Source organism: Sceloporus occidentalis, unplaced genomic scaffold, assembly GCF_023333645.1.
Source record: "Sceloporus occidentalis isolate IW3139 unplaced genomic scaffold, rSceOcc1.0.p SCAF_24, whole genome shotgun sequence".
Lineage (NCBI taxonomy): Eukaryota > Metazoa > Chordata > Lepidosauria > Squamata > Phrynosomatidae > Sceloporus > Sceloporus occidentalis.
In genome coordinates this window covers 7,837,319-7,852,460 of record NW_028317004.1, presented here as the reverse complement: position 1 = coordinate 7,852,460, position 15,142 = coordinate 7,837,319, and the positions used below count along the sequence as shown (strand labels likewise).

Below are 15,142 nucleotides of genomic sequence, written 5' to 3'. Positions count from 1 at the left end.
TTTTATTTATAAATTTAAACATGGTGTCTAGCAACCGGTCTTTTAAAATATTTAACAAGTGTATTAATAATTGTTAAAGTATGTGGTTGAATGCTGATCATTCTTTAGTAAGAACCACATTCCGCCCAGGCAGAGTGTTTCAGAACTGTTCCATGTTCAGTGGGCCATTGGAACAGCCATGCACTCGTGTACTTAATGGAGTACAGCATATATTGTTTTACAAATTGCAAATGGTCATTTCAGCGTGTTCTTTTATCAAGCTAAATGGAGCAGTTAGTTCCACAGGATCTTCAGTGGAGCGATTTGACATCTCTTTTAAGTCCATTATGAACAATGCTCCCCACTGACTTATACTGGCAATACAGCACTTCATTAGATTTCAGAAATCTTGACTAGTTCTTGACACAGTTTCCAGAGACAATGAATGAGAACTCAATAACTCCTAGGATACTATGTGTTAATATCATGGTACGGATTATATGGATTTATATGAACATGCCAAATAGAAATCCACTAATTATTTTCCCAAGGATATCAGAAAATTAATCAAATTACAAAGATGCGCGGCAGGCACTTAATTCTCTTTCTCTTTTTTTTCTTTTTTTTCTTTTACTTGTATTTTCAATATGGTGAAGATAGATTACGGGTATATGAGAGAAAAAAGATGTAGACTTCTCCTCAAAATAATAATTATTTAGTCAAACCGCTTATAAAGTAGATGATACGTATGAAAAAGTCAGTCATACGGAAAAGGAGTGAAACTGAACTTATAATCAGCGTTGTATCTAAAACTCATATAGTAAGCGAAAAGAAGGGGAAACGTGAGCGATCCAAATAAGAAAGACAGAAATGTTAATAACGTGCAGTATAACACATGCAAGGGTTGATGGAAACTACATCTTAGAGCAGCCAGCTGGAACGGTCTATTGGTTGCCATAGAGACTGCACCACATTTACCACTTTACACTTCAACACATCTAGAAGATGTTATTAATCAGTGTACGCGTGGATGAGCTTCAGATTTGACTAAAGTTGAGCAAGCTGATATATTAATAACATAAACACAAAGTAGTGGTCCACATTTTGGCACATATTTAATAATATTGCCTCTAGTAAAGAGCAGCGGACTTCATATATGCTGGTCAGAAACACATGAAACATGTGCCCTGAAAAACATAGCCAATATTGTCATCCAAATGCCATTCAATGATAGAAATATGTTAGACAGTTGAATCCAGCCTAAGATTGGCGTGATTATTCCACCTCATTAAGTTATTTATCCTCTCTTGTTCAGCTGCTGTCTGCCATTGGTTGACTTGATAGATTGTAGGCATAGAGGACGGAAGGTTAAGAAAAAGTAATCATTATGCTAGTCATAATACCCTTTTGGTGCCGATCCCAAGATCTGTAATATTTAATAGTCCTTTTGTTTTACACCAAATATCTCCAGAATGAATAGGTAGAAGGGTTGAACTTGGTGGACTGTTTTTTTTTTTTCTTTCAACCTAAATTGCTAACTGACTAAGCATCTCTGAATTAGAAGCTTATGGAGATATTGTACACGCTAAACAAGTCTTCGTATGAAACCAGGTTACAGGATGTCTTAGTATGTCACGTGTCATATTTCAGAGTTCTTCTGTATCACCATCGGCAAGCTTCAGAACTTCAGAAAAACACAGGAATTCAACCGATTATTCCTCAGAGAGCAAAAAGCAGAAGACTGAAGAAAAAGACATTGCTGCCCGTTATGTGAGTACGGAAGGATTGCATTTTGATGTAAATCCATATAGCTTGTAACCATTGCTGTACTCCATATGGCTTTCGATGGTTTTGAGTAGATGGCATTCTTAAAGTATAGCATTAAAATATCTGAAGCTTCATAACATTTAGCTGCAGTACGTACAACTAATCTCAAACACACATTAGTTTTAGCCATTGTTTTATTTTGTTGTTCAGTTTGAATGTAGCCAACGAGCACATATTTTATCTTTGACAAACAAATATGTTTAAAGGAGCGTAAAAGTATGCAAATATTTCCCTAGGGAGTATTTGGACAAACCGAACCAGGCCAGGCACTTTTGTTTCGGGAGTAGTTAGGAGATTTCGTGCAATATGTCTGTTTATTTTGGGTTTTTATATGTTGCGCTAGAACATTACCTTAAATTACAACGTGAGCTGTCATTTAATATCTATGTTGTAGATTAACATTTTGTTTTTGTGTGTGGCTTCTAGGGTCAAAATACAGTGTTGAAATAAGTAGTTATGTTCACTTACTACATTAATTAGAATTAAAATATAGGCTTCTAGTCTGTGTCCACAAACACTTTTTTTCAACACAGCATGTCATGAACAGACTCTGTATAATAAACGTCCTTGGTATTCTTTGTTTCATGTCCTGAACTGGTTACTATTTCTGCATTGTCATTTCATGAGGAGTATTTTATTTTCCATGCAGGACAGTGATGGTGAAAAAAGTGATGATAACCTGGTGGTGGATGTTTCCAATGAGGTGTGTGTTCTGCTGTTTTTCTAATGTTTGCTCTCGCTTGAACTCTCTTACTATGTGCTCACGTTGTAGAAGTACCACTGAACTTTTTAGCACATAACTAACAGGGTTGCTAGTAGTTTCTTGGTTTTTAATTGTATTTATTTGTTTTTTGTTTTAAGGATCCTTCTTCACCTAGAGGAAGCCCACCACATTCTCCAAGGGAGAACGGTTTAGATAAAGCCAGACTCTTAAAGAAAGATGCTCCTATTAGCCCTGCCTCTATTGCATCCTCAAGCAGTACTCCTTCTTCAAAGTCCAAAGAACATAGCCTTGTAAGATTTTTAATAAAATCCTTACATGTTACAATGTTTTATTATATCCCATGTGAGAAGATAACATGATTTGCATGATATGCAACATATATTTCTGTACTTTGTTACTCTTAAGGTTTGCGAACATCACATTGGTTAAAATATCACTGAATAGCATAGTACTTCTGCGAGGTAATATTTTGGGTAAGCTCCTCCACTTTAGTGACCTCAGAACTCTAGATTGCTTGACAGGTTTTGATGCCAATTACCCCCCCCCCACCTTGTATACTATACAGGTGTGTTTCCATTCATGCTCCTAGTTAGTCTTGCTGTACACTCCTGTGTTATGAATAGGTACTTGAAAGATATGATTCAAAACCGCATATGTTATGACTTGTCCATTAGGGTTGTTGACTTTAGCAGGGTGAGTGTTTGAGGTTTGCTGTAGAGTAAACCGTAAAGTCAATAAACTGTTTACTTTTGGGTGGATTTGAATCATTTAGCATGTTGTATCTTTTGATTTAGCCAAGGATCATTTTCTTGTCGGTAACTGGCTGATGTAACTCCTGCACATTTTATTATCTAAAAGTATTTTTAGCAAAAATAAAAGATTATTTTGTATTTTTTTTATTATTTCTTCACGGTCTCAAAGAATGAGAAGTCTACTACTCCTGTTTCAAAGTCTAATACACCCACTCCACGAACTGATGCCCCCACACCTGGCAGCAACTCAACCGGATTACGGCCTGTGCCCGGCAAACCACCAGGAGTCGACCCATTAAGTAAGTTGCAGTTTGATTGTAGATATTGTTACGTTGGCAGCAGAACCAGAGCCTCACTTTGCATCTTCTTATCAACATGATCAATACCTTAGCCCACCTGCCTGTAAGAATTAACAATTTTTAGAGGATAATAAAAAGACTAAGGAAAGCCACAGATGGGCAAACATTGCTTATATCAGACAGCCACTATTCTATTGTTCTGTGATAGATATTACATAAAAAAGCCAGTGTACTAAACCTCCAGATTATTATATGCATATAATAATGACATCTATTTTATTGAGTTTTAACTTTTACTTATATATTCTTTAGGATAACGGTGTGCATATGCTAAACTTTGTTGAATCCCCTGTACCTGTACGTCTTCTTCTGGAAGTCTCTGGCAGATATCTACCACCCTTCACAAAGCTTCTATAATATCACCCATTTTCATTTCCTCCTGCAGGCTTTCCCCTTTGACAATTTTTACTTTGGCATTGTGTAGTCCTGTATAATCTACAGTCCGTATTCTTTTGTTTGTTCAAGCAGCAGGTCTTAGGACACCTATGGCAGTTCCTTGCCCTTACCCTACTCCTTTTGGAATTGTGCCACATGCTGGAATGAATGGAGAGCTGACTAGTCCAGGAGCAGCTTACGCCAGTCTCCACAATATCTCCCCACAAATGAGCGCGGCAGCAGCCGCTGCTGCCGCCGCCGCTGCTTATGGAAGATCCCCAGTGGTAAGCGTTGGAACTATGATTTTCTTTTTTTAACATGGAATGTGCTTGGTGCATTGTCTACATTATGTAGGTTAATGAATATATGTATATATAAAATGTTAAATATTAACATTTTTGCTCCACATATATGGCATGTTAGTGTCAGCCCCTAAAAAAACTGCAGTAAAACCACTCTCTTTACTTTTGTTTTACATTTTAGACGTACTAGATTCTCCTGGCATTAGAGGATTTTTCTGTCTCTTAGTAAATATTTCTTAATGGAGAGAAATGTTTGTGTTTACTTATATCCTTTAGGTTGGTTTTGACCCACACCATCATATGCGTGTTCCGGGTATGCCTCCGAATCTAACAGGAATACCAGGGGGCAAGCCGTGAGTATTTTTAATTTTAGTTTTATTAACTATAACCAATAATGCTTTTTAAGTACAGATGTTTTTGGAACATACAGTGTGGTTCTTAATGATTTTCTTCTCCTAAAAGCACAATATTTTTCCTAGCTTAAAAATGTTAATTTTTAAGATCTAAAATGGTCGCTGGTGCAATCAGCAGATGTCCCCCCACACACTGTTTAAGAAATAATTGTTATTCTGTAGCCCACTAGATGACATTAAAATGAAAACTCAGAGGGTCAAGATAGTTAAACCATGATTAGGAGGGGTAGAACTATTTTGGACTTGGTTCCTCTACAGATTGAGATGGAAATGCAAAGCTCTATTTATTTCACTACCTGCACCCCGTTTTATGTCCTCACATGCTGTCTGCCTGAGAGTTGAAAAGTGGTCGTAATTAAAGTGGGATGCACAATGTTGTTTTTTTGTTTTTTTTACATTATGGTATTACTATTATATAGTATACTCAACTCAAACAGGTAGCTCTCCAGCTGTTGTAAGACTGCAAATACCATATGCCTCACCTGCCTTATTACTTTGTGCACATTGCTTGGGTTCAGCAGCAGCCAATGAGCTACATTTTTGTGATATACCATAATTATTCACTTTAGCATGTTATTTCTTACATTGGGTTTGCGCTCTTAGACATGGCTCAAGCTGGTGGAGGTGCACCAAAAAAATAGAGAGCTGCTGTTTTAAATCCTATGTTGTAATTAAGTAAAATGAATGCTCTTGGACCTACAGTCCAATAATTCTATTTATTTTTTGTTTCAGTGCATATTCATTCCATGTGAGTGCTGATGGTCAAATGCAGCCGGTCCCTTTCCCTCCTGATGCTCTGATTGGTCCAGGAATCCCTCGGCACGCACGGCAGATAAACACTCTAAATCATGGTGAAGTTGTGTGCGCGGTTACCATCAGTAACCCCACGAGGCACGTGTACACTGGCGGTAAAGGATGCGTCAAAGTCTGGGACATTAGCCACCCTGGCAACAAAAGCCCCGTCTCTCAGCTGGACTGCTTGGTAAATAAACTTCACACGCATTTATATACATAATATATACTGTTTTATATCCATCACCAAGTTTTGTTTTACTCTCAAAGCCCGCTCTCCACCACTCTTGCTACATCCTATTAAACATTAGTAAAGCTACTTTCTGGCGTTGCAAAATGTGACCTTTGCGTCATATAGTTGGTCAAAACCATTCTGATGGGCGCTAACTAATTAGAGTGCGCTACAAATTATTCGGTTATCGAAACATATTTAAGATATATATCAAACCTTTTGTTTTTTTGCAATCAGTTTCAAGGGAGTATTATTTTTGTATAATTTAACATTAGTTATGTTTTATTAATACAGAATTTCTATCCTCTAAAGGCTTTTTTTTCCCAGTAAAAGGATAGTGGGAAAATATTGCACATGAATTTGAGATTGTATTTCTGCAATTACTCTATTGACATTTACATTGAACGATGTATCATTTAGACTAAGTTGTAGAGTTCAGCTCTGAAAAGTTTTGGTTGGCATTACGGCTTCACATTTTGATGCTAATTAAGATGAATTATCTCACAACAGTAAATTTTCTAGATCAAGTTTAAATACTTGCCTAATGTCATGTAATTTTCTGGCATTAATCTACTTTATCATTGTCATAACTACAAATGGCTCATTAAAATCAAGAGGGAATGCTGTGCTTTTTGGAGATTTCCACTGTTACGTTTAACTCATAACCAGTGAAATTTCGAGCAGCAGCTAGATATACCCCAATGGATTAGATACAAACTACCGAGACAGCTAACCTTGTCGGAGAGCCTAATCAGCACAGTAAGCTCATGAGAACTCGCGATTGATGAAAGGCTCCAGAACTGTTGGCCTCGTAGCTTTCACTTGCTGATTTCATGTCTTGATGACTTTTGTCTCTGCAGAACAGAGATAACTACATCCGTTCCTGCAGATTGCTCCCTGATGGGCGCACACTTATCGTCGGAGGAGAAGCCAGCACCTTATCCATTTGGGACCTGGCAGCTCCTACCCCACGGATAAAAGCAGAGCTGACATCATCTGCTCCTGCCTGCTATGCCCTGGCTATCAGCCCCGATTCCAAGGTCTGCTTCTCCTGTTGTAGTGATGGAAACATTGCAGTGTGGGATTTACACAACCAGACTCTCGTAAGGTAGGAGAAAACGTTTTTTGTTGGCTTAAAGCAGAACAGTGAGATGTGGTACTTGTAATATGCTAGGAGCAACTTTTATGCCTGTTTAAGTTCAAATAGTAAAAATTAATAGGAAATTGTTGCTAGTAGGAGTATTCCATAACAGAAGTTCCGTGACAGGAATATATATAGCACTTGCTTAGAAATTAGAGGGTCTCTTAAGTAATCTATTACACACTATGTTGTTCAATGCATGTATCATTATCATGCTTATGGGTGCCAGATAAGAAGCCCTTGGAATACTCCTGGTAATCCATAACACAAATATGTTGCAATGATATTGTGTTTATCTGATGCCACTAAAGCTTTTTGCTATTGATCAAATGTTTAAGAAAGAGAAAAAAATGACCTTTTGGTGACGTGTAGATAGTTGTGGCTTTTAAAGGACGACATAACATTCCAAGCAGGAGTTCTCTTTGCTCGAAACGTATTTTGATGCAACACAAAAGTTTCAAGCGTTACAATATATATACTGTGCCTCATGATGAACATTCTTTAAATACACTGCATAAATATTATTTGGATCTTTTAGTATGGCATGTATACTTTATGTCGGGCAAGCGTCTATTATTCGGGTACGTGTACTGTGCCTTTAATGGATGAATGACCACCCATCGCACTGACCTAAATGTGTTTCTGTGTGCCCTGCTAAGATTTGGTGTATTTATCAGGCTGGTCTGTACATCTCAAGTTCAATATATCAATTGTTATCCTAAGCGCCCGGTGTGCTGGTATCTCTTGACCTTCCACAGCATCAATAGCTTGTTATCTTATGTCTGCCACATTTCCTGACACTCACTCTATTTTCTTGGGTATCTTTTATAGACAAAACTACATATCTGTAATGTATAATGGGACACAACAAAATGCTGTTTGAGTCAAGATTGGGTTTTTTCTGTTTATTGAACAGCTCATTAGATTAAGCAAACAAGCAAATGTATTTTATGTAATATGCACTGCTGTCGATTTAACCCTTTCAAAGTAGCACATTCAATGTAATCTGGAAAGCGTCAGTATGTATATATTTTTTCCTGATGAGTTGCTCGCTGGCTTTTACAATGCAGAGAACCTTAAAGACAAAAAAAAGTTAAAATATCCTTCCAGTTATAAAAAAAAATAAAAAATACCGTCTTGTCCTGCAGCATTTGGTAAGGGCTATATGGATCAACTGTGAGCTATACCATGCTTGCGCAGGAATAAAGGCAGGAAGTTTTGTCTGAGCAGTAGGATATATGAGGACATGTCTTTAAGTAATTGCGAGACGCGCTATTTCCTCCATCAAGGTCCTATTGTTTAGCAGGTGTTTGTTCCTGTTCAACCAGAACGCTATCTCTGGAGTGCCAGCGGCTATTGTTCACGAGCACTGACCGTTCAACAATTGATTTCAGTATAGATTTATTAAAATATAAACTTGACAAGACTTTCATCTAAGCTCAGGGAACACAGGCCTTTGTGTATGTTTCACATAGAGCTATTTTCGCAATTTGTAGATGTCATACCATGACTGTGTGCTACAGCTGTAGGGTTAAATTTTATGAAATAAGCAGATACAGCTCAGGGTTAACATCTAAAAAAAACAAGGAGCATGCAGGGTGATTTATGACTCTGGGAAGCTAATGTGCTCTATGATAGCTAATCCCTCTGGCTTCTGGTTGTTCTAGGTCAGCACAAACCTGTTTTTTTCTTTTTTCCTTTTTTTCCCTTCTAATGTTCCAGTTAATAGGATAGAGGAAAAACGGGTATCTACTTTTACATGAACCGAAAGAAAATGCGATTAATGTTGGCTATTTGCATATTTGTAATCATCAACGTTTAAAATCTTCAAGTTGAAGATTTTGCTACAGAAGCCGTTGTTAAACGAGGGATCGTGATTTAAAGCTAGAATTGGAAATATGCTTACAGCCGTCCAAAGTTTTCAGTCCCTCATGTTCACCTTAGTTGGGGAAAAAAAAACTAATTAACAACTTCCCAAATAATGTTGGATTTCTGTAATTTGGGCTAATTTAAAAAAAAAAAAAAGAGATTTTCCTTGCTTTAATTGTTCCGTCGCTGCCTTTATACAATGTCTAACACAAGGTCTCCTTTATTGCAACCAATGATTGAGTAATGTTGTGATAAGTTCAATCTGTTACCTTCATTGTTTTAATTATTACAGTTGTGTATATACATATGTCACACATCAGATGTTAGGCTAGACACCCTTCTGGTGTACAGAGAACTCCCCTCCAGTAATCTCTATTTTTAAAAGCAATGGCGTGATGCAAATAGAATACATTTCATTACTTTCTACAATCTATGGTTTTCACAATTTCCATATGCGTGTGTTTAACCCCTTAATGACAAAGCCCGTACATGTACGGGCTCAAAATGCATTGTTTTCAATGGGTTTAGGGACCGCCCATTGTCCTTAAGGGGTTAAGGTAGACGTGTAGAAATAGTGATTTATTTTATGTATGGTTATATGCAGTAGCTTGATTACTAGTTACTGATGATTATTCTGCCATTGGTTAGGTAACCTATTAGCAGGACCAGTTTCTTGAAGATCTCCCACAATTTTTTTTCTTTTATTACTAGTATCAGATTTGGAACATTGTCGGTTTTGGTTATGAAACAAATGTTTGTTGATCGCGTTTTAGCTCTGTTAGCATAGGCAAACGCACTTTTCATACTGCATTGTCGTAGACTATAGAATGCCTGTGTCTTATTCTACAAAGGAAGCGTGATAAATGAGTCTCTGGGAAAAAGACTGCATTAGCTTTGCCGTGAACGGCTCAGGATTTTAAGTAGGGGGATGTCGCCCAGAGATCCTGGGACTACCCACATTGGTGACCTCTGGTTTATAGATAAATTAAGATTATTGCAGCAACATAAAACTGAATCCGACTTTTCTCCAGTCCCACGCTCCATTACTGCGTGCAACACTATTTATTTTCCTAGGGGCTTCCCCCTTAATGGCTTTATGGCATTATCAGATTGACTGTGGGATACGTGGAACCTCTCAGGCTGTTGGATCTGTTAGAAGAGAGCAGGGTTTTCAATAAGAATATTTATAAAGGCCAAGTCTTTTCATCCTTGTACCCCAAGTATGTTTTCTAGCAATTGCTTTGTGTATCAAAGCTAATAAATACATCCCTAAGATATTTTAATTTTCCATTTTATACATCATGCTGTAGGTTTTAAAATGCTCATATTAGGTTACCTTGTCTTTTACAACTTTCCCTACATACCATCTTGCAGTGAGTTTTACATGGGATGCTCTCAATGTACTAAGAATTGATGCTCAGAATGGGAGACAATAAGTCACTAAGATTGACAAAGGTTGGGTCAGATCCTGAGGGATTCCACTGGCGTAAAAGGCAAGCAATATGGCCTTTTACGCCAGTGGAATCCCACAGGATCTGACCCAACCTTTGTCAATCTTAGTGCATTAGGTGAGGTTAAGCCTTACGCGGACTATAAAAATTAACTTTGGGAGATAGGATGAGCGTAAGTACCATATTTTTATGGTGGCCTTGAGGTTAATGATGCAGGGGAGGGAATAATAGCTCAGACTTAAGCCATCTTAATTATTCTTTTCACACGTAGGAATCTTGGACATAATTTGAAGTATAGAACTAGGAAACATTTTGGATAAATGCTTATTTTATTGAGAAGTTTAAAGTGCAGCTGTACAATAAATATCATGAATAACATTTTGAATGCAGCTATTTTATTTTTCCTACCTTGCTCACTTGGACATTGTCCACCCAAATATTAGACACCCAAAATTATAACTGGCTTCAGTGATCTTTTGAAGTGAATTTAAATGCTTTTTTTTCTGTTCAAACTGTCTGCTTTCCAAATTTTCACAAGTTTTAGCGCAGTCACTTTGTTTACATTTGTTCATTGAAAGCAATAATTGGACCTGCACTTAAGAGAATGATTGCTCTTAAATGTGAAAATTGTATAATTGCACATCTCAGACGTTGCATCATCTGTTATTATACTACTTCTAAAATAGTCCTGTTTATGTTACATACAACTGTAAGTTTAATAACACTACTCGCTGCAGCTAAGAGGACCCGGCCCACTTGTTTCTACATTTATAGAGCAAATCACTATTTTTCACACCTTTGAAAATGTATATATTTTTCTCCTAGGCAATTCCAGGGCCACACAGATGGAGCCAGCTGTATTGACATTTCTAATGATGGCACCAAACTCTGGACGGGAGGTTTGGACAACACCGTACGATCCTGGGATCTACGCGAAGGACGGCAACTCCAGCAGCATGACTTCACATCACAGGTATAAGGATCACAAAAGAGCAAGCGTAGCAAGTACTTTAACAAAAAAAAGGCTAGCAAGTAACTGGTAGCTAACAGTCTTCGTTACTAGGATTGCATTAAAAACAACTTCTTTAAAAAAATCCATCTTTGCAGTTAATCTTAGATTGTCCTAATAGTCCAATTCCATGAACATTTTTCTGTTTCTTGTCAAATAGGTATCAAAGGCAAGTATCACATAAGAGGGTTTTTTTTGTTTCCTTAGATCTTTTCACTGGGATACTGTCCGACTGGTGAATGGCTGGCTGTCGGTATGGAAAACAGCAATGTGGAAGTTCTGCACGTCACCAAACCAGACAAATACCAACTCCACCTTCATGAGAGCTGTGTACTCTCCCTTAAATTTGCCCACTGTGGTAAGTATTTATGTTGCTTATTTTGGCCTCCGAGGACACTGTCCATTGTACACTGTTGATCTTCCCCGGCTATACCACTGGTGCCAAAGTGTTGATTTCTTACTCATGAATTTTTTAGAGGATTACAGAGGATAAGGTGGCTCTGTGTAAAGTCATTGGAATCCAAGTGAACACATTACCTTAAAAAGCCTTTGGTTGCCCCTCTTAACCCTTACTGTGCTAAGCAAGTGTCCACAATGATGCTCTCGTTTACCATATACATTTGTTAGTTCACCTATATGATATTATGAGTTCTTTTCTTGTTGTGAATTGCAGTACTCAATATGTGAAGTTGAATCATATACTTGATAAAATCCTAATCATGCCTTAAGTATAAAGGTTATACATGATGCAAATATTTAACGTTAACGTTTTGGCTTTATTTAATCTGGCATTAAAATAAATGTAGGACGGCTATCATGCTCTCATAGCCGAGACTGACACCGAGTGATAAAACTGGAAGTCATACACTTTATGTACAGCACATCCTTTGGTGGACAACAAATCGCTTTAGACTTGTTACTCCCTTTTCAGCTAACCCCTTCGGGAAACAGCCCAGTATATTATTTAACAGATATTGAGGATATCCTTTGGATGTGGTTAACAATTTATAAAAGGTCTGACAGGTCAGCTGCTAGCATAATTAAACTTAAAGCAAGTCGTGTAGGGGTATAAGGAAGCTCAGATATTTGCTGAACTCCTCTTCATAAAGATACTTTCCTCCCCCCCCCAGGTAAATGGTTTGTGAGCACTGGAAAGGATAACCTACTAAATGCATGGAGGACACCGTACGGAGCCAGTATATTCCAGGTAATTGTTATACCTTGTCATTTATTTCCCAGAAATGTAAATTACATGGCCATTTGTAAAGAGCTTTTCTGGTGGAACGCTTCATAAGTGGTCTTGTCGCCTAGCGACCCATTGAATGGTACAATCAGGAAATCAGGATTTCTGAGCGTTGAATAGGTATATGGCCATACTATGACTTCTGCACAAAAACAGATTTCATATCAATTAGCCGCTAGCAGGCCCAGATTTGCACCACATGCTCTTATTTCGCCCCATGTTTCATAATCATTCACTCAGTTTTTTCTTTTTCTAACACCACTAGGTACTTCCACTAACATGTACACTTGTTAAAATGTGCGAGTCACGCCTTTTCTAGACATTTGTAACTAAATAAAACGCTTAAAGCTATGTTTCACTAGTTATGAAAAATGGTAGTATACATTTCTGTGTGACTAAACAATGTACTACTTAGCTGCTGTCAAAACGCATTCACTATCAATATAACTCCATTGTGCCATGATTGGCAAGATGATCCTGTAATGCAAGACTTCCAATCCCTAGTAAGGCTGCACCCTGATTACTTAACCTGTAGTTTTTATAGTGGAACGATATATACAATCGGCTAGTTGATGCAGAGTTACGATACTGGTAGTGATATTCAGTGTCGCCTATCTAAACTGAGCTACAGAAGTATTTACAATAGCAAATGAACGGTTCTAAGAGATACCCTGAAAAAGGGTAGTTTATGGAGCTTCAGCGAGCCCGTTTATTTTTCAAACGCCATTATCTTTTAAATTCTAATAGAAGAATCTGGCCTGTGTGTATCTTAAATGTAAAGATAACATATAAAAGTAAAAAAAAAATAGTATAGCAATTCTTCCTAACTCTTATAATATACAGTTTGGGAGAAGCCATCTTAACATCCTGTTTTGGGGATCTGCGTGATTATTCCCTTCATTAGGTTAATTCTTAAATTGTTAAGTTGCCGATTGTGGTTGACTGATTCATGCATTATTTGTAACAGTTGGTGAGGAGAAGGGAGGGTTGTTATAACTTGTTTAGAAAATGCTAATTATGGCATTTTGCCCCAGATTCCCATTTATGTTGTTTGGAAACAATTACATTTATTGAGAAACAAAGTTAATAAATCTAGTCCTGCTAAAAGCCACGGAACCGATAGTTCTTTGAAAATACCTGTATTGTGGTTGGTGAAGGAGTTCTAATGTTGTCCTAAACCTGTCCTTTTAATGTATTAATATTAATTGTCTGCCATTAAATTCTACAAACATTTGTGTAATCCTGCAGAGCTATATTTTCACTCATTAGTCCCTTAAACAATGCCTTCCGATGATATAGAATTACTTTTACATTAAGCCAATTGTGCCATAAACATATTCACTTTATTGAATTGTTATTGAACATTTCCCGTTGTAAAAATGTTAAATGTAAGGAATCTTTTGTCAAAAATGAATACATAAAGCAAGCGATTACATCACATTAGATGATAACAATAAAGGATGCCCACACTGTTGGAAAATAGTATTACATTTCAGTCTTTAGAACACAATCATTAGCAGCTGGAAATCCAGTGTTTGTTAATTTGCTAGGTATTACATGTTCTCTGTTTAACCAGACCTCTCTTATACACGCATCAGTTACCCTTATTGTTTGCCCTCCCTGATCATCAATTGTGGGTTTTTTTTCCCTACACAGTCCAAAGAATCCTCGTCTGTGCTGAGCTGCGACATCTCCGTAGATGACAAATACATCGTCACAGGATCGGGGGATAAAAAGGCTACAGTTTATGAAGTTATTTATTAGAGACACAATGCCAACCGGACGCTAACTTGTAGCACTTTTTTTCTGTAAAATCTCAACTTTTTTTTTCTTTTTCCCTGAAACCAAGGACTTGGAAATATCTGCCACAAGGCATAAATGTGCTCTCTTTTTTTTCTTTTTTTTGTTCCCTCTACCTTATTGACTACCAAGGCACCCTTTTAATTGTGAATGCTTATTAGAAACTTGATACCAAATCTACAGATGATTCTTATGAGAATACACGTGGAAAGAGTGTATTATTTGGCTCCAGTTCTTTAATTATGTATTATACTTGTAATATATTTATTTTGTGTAAAGAAGACTTTTTAACCAGTGAACTGGCTCAATGGTCATGGAAATGAAGGTGAGTTTTTGTATCTTTTTATGCTAAATTTTAAAATTGTATAAATTATTAATTAAACATAGTAGCTTAATGGAATAATCGGGAAACTTTGAGGTTTATTCACTAAAGGGAGAGTCGGCAGTTTAGTTTTTTTTCAGCTCACTCACTTCACTGTTCATTATGAAGGGCCAACAGTGGCAGGTTTCTCCAACAAGGACTGGTCAGGCCCTATGCATGGCATAATTTAACGGGTGAGGAACCTTTAGGTTATCTCACTGATTTTATTATACACTGTACAGGCAAGCCTGCATTTTCCTGGACTAGGGCCACAGTGATAGTGAAGTACTGAGTCATTCTTATATGTCATCATTTGTTTGATCACGTACGACAAAAATTCAGCTCTTGAGTGATTATTAAAACGTTTGCATATGAAAACTGTGTTAAGTGCATACAAATTCTATTTAATATAACAGCTTTAGAAATATTTAATCATGTTGGGATTATGAATCGGTAAATATTAACAGTAATGTTAATAGGAAAGAGACAAGACACTCTTAGCAACCTAGGGGT

General features: G+C 37.2%; 1 protein-coding gene across 15 annotated transcripts in view; it reads left to right on the top strand.

The window, feature by feature from the left end:
• Positions 1–14,232, top strand: part of LOC149300576 (transducin-like enhancer protein 4) — a 61,737-nt gene extending 47,505 nt beyond the window's left edge. For 7 of the 15 annotated variants that reach the window (XM_089485157.1, XM_089485156.1, XM_089485159.1 and 4 more), the window contains 12 exons: positions 1,630–1,749; positions 2,456–2,509; positions 2,668–2,820; positions 3,452–3,581; positions 4,107–4,300; positions 4,595–4,671; positions 5,464–5,713; positions 6,616–6,863; positions 11,042–11,189; positions 11,433–11,583; positions 12,356–12,432; positions 14,125–14,232. In XM_089485157.1, the coding sequence (XP_089341283.1) occupies positions 1,630–1,749; positions 2,456–2,509; positions 2,668–2,820; positions 3,452–3,581; positions 4,107–4,300; positions 4,595–4,671; positions 5,464–5,713; positions 6,616–6,863; positions 11,042–11,189; positions 11,433–11,583; positions 12,356–12,432; positions 14,125–14,232 (1,710 nt within the window). Of the gene's footprint in view, positions 1–904; positions 922–1,629; positions 1,750–2,455; positions 2,510–2,667; positions 2,821–3,451; positions 3,582–4,082; positions 4,307–4,594; positions 4,672–5,463; positions 5,714–6,615; positions 6,864–11,041; positions 11,190–11,432; positions 11,584–12,355; positions 12,433–14,124 lie in introns of all 15 variants that reach the window. The other 8 variants (XM_089485151.1, XM_089485149.1, XM_089485152.1 and 5 more) reach the window with 5 other exon arrangements.
• The last annotated feature ends 910 nt before the right edge of the window (positions 14,233–15,142 follow it).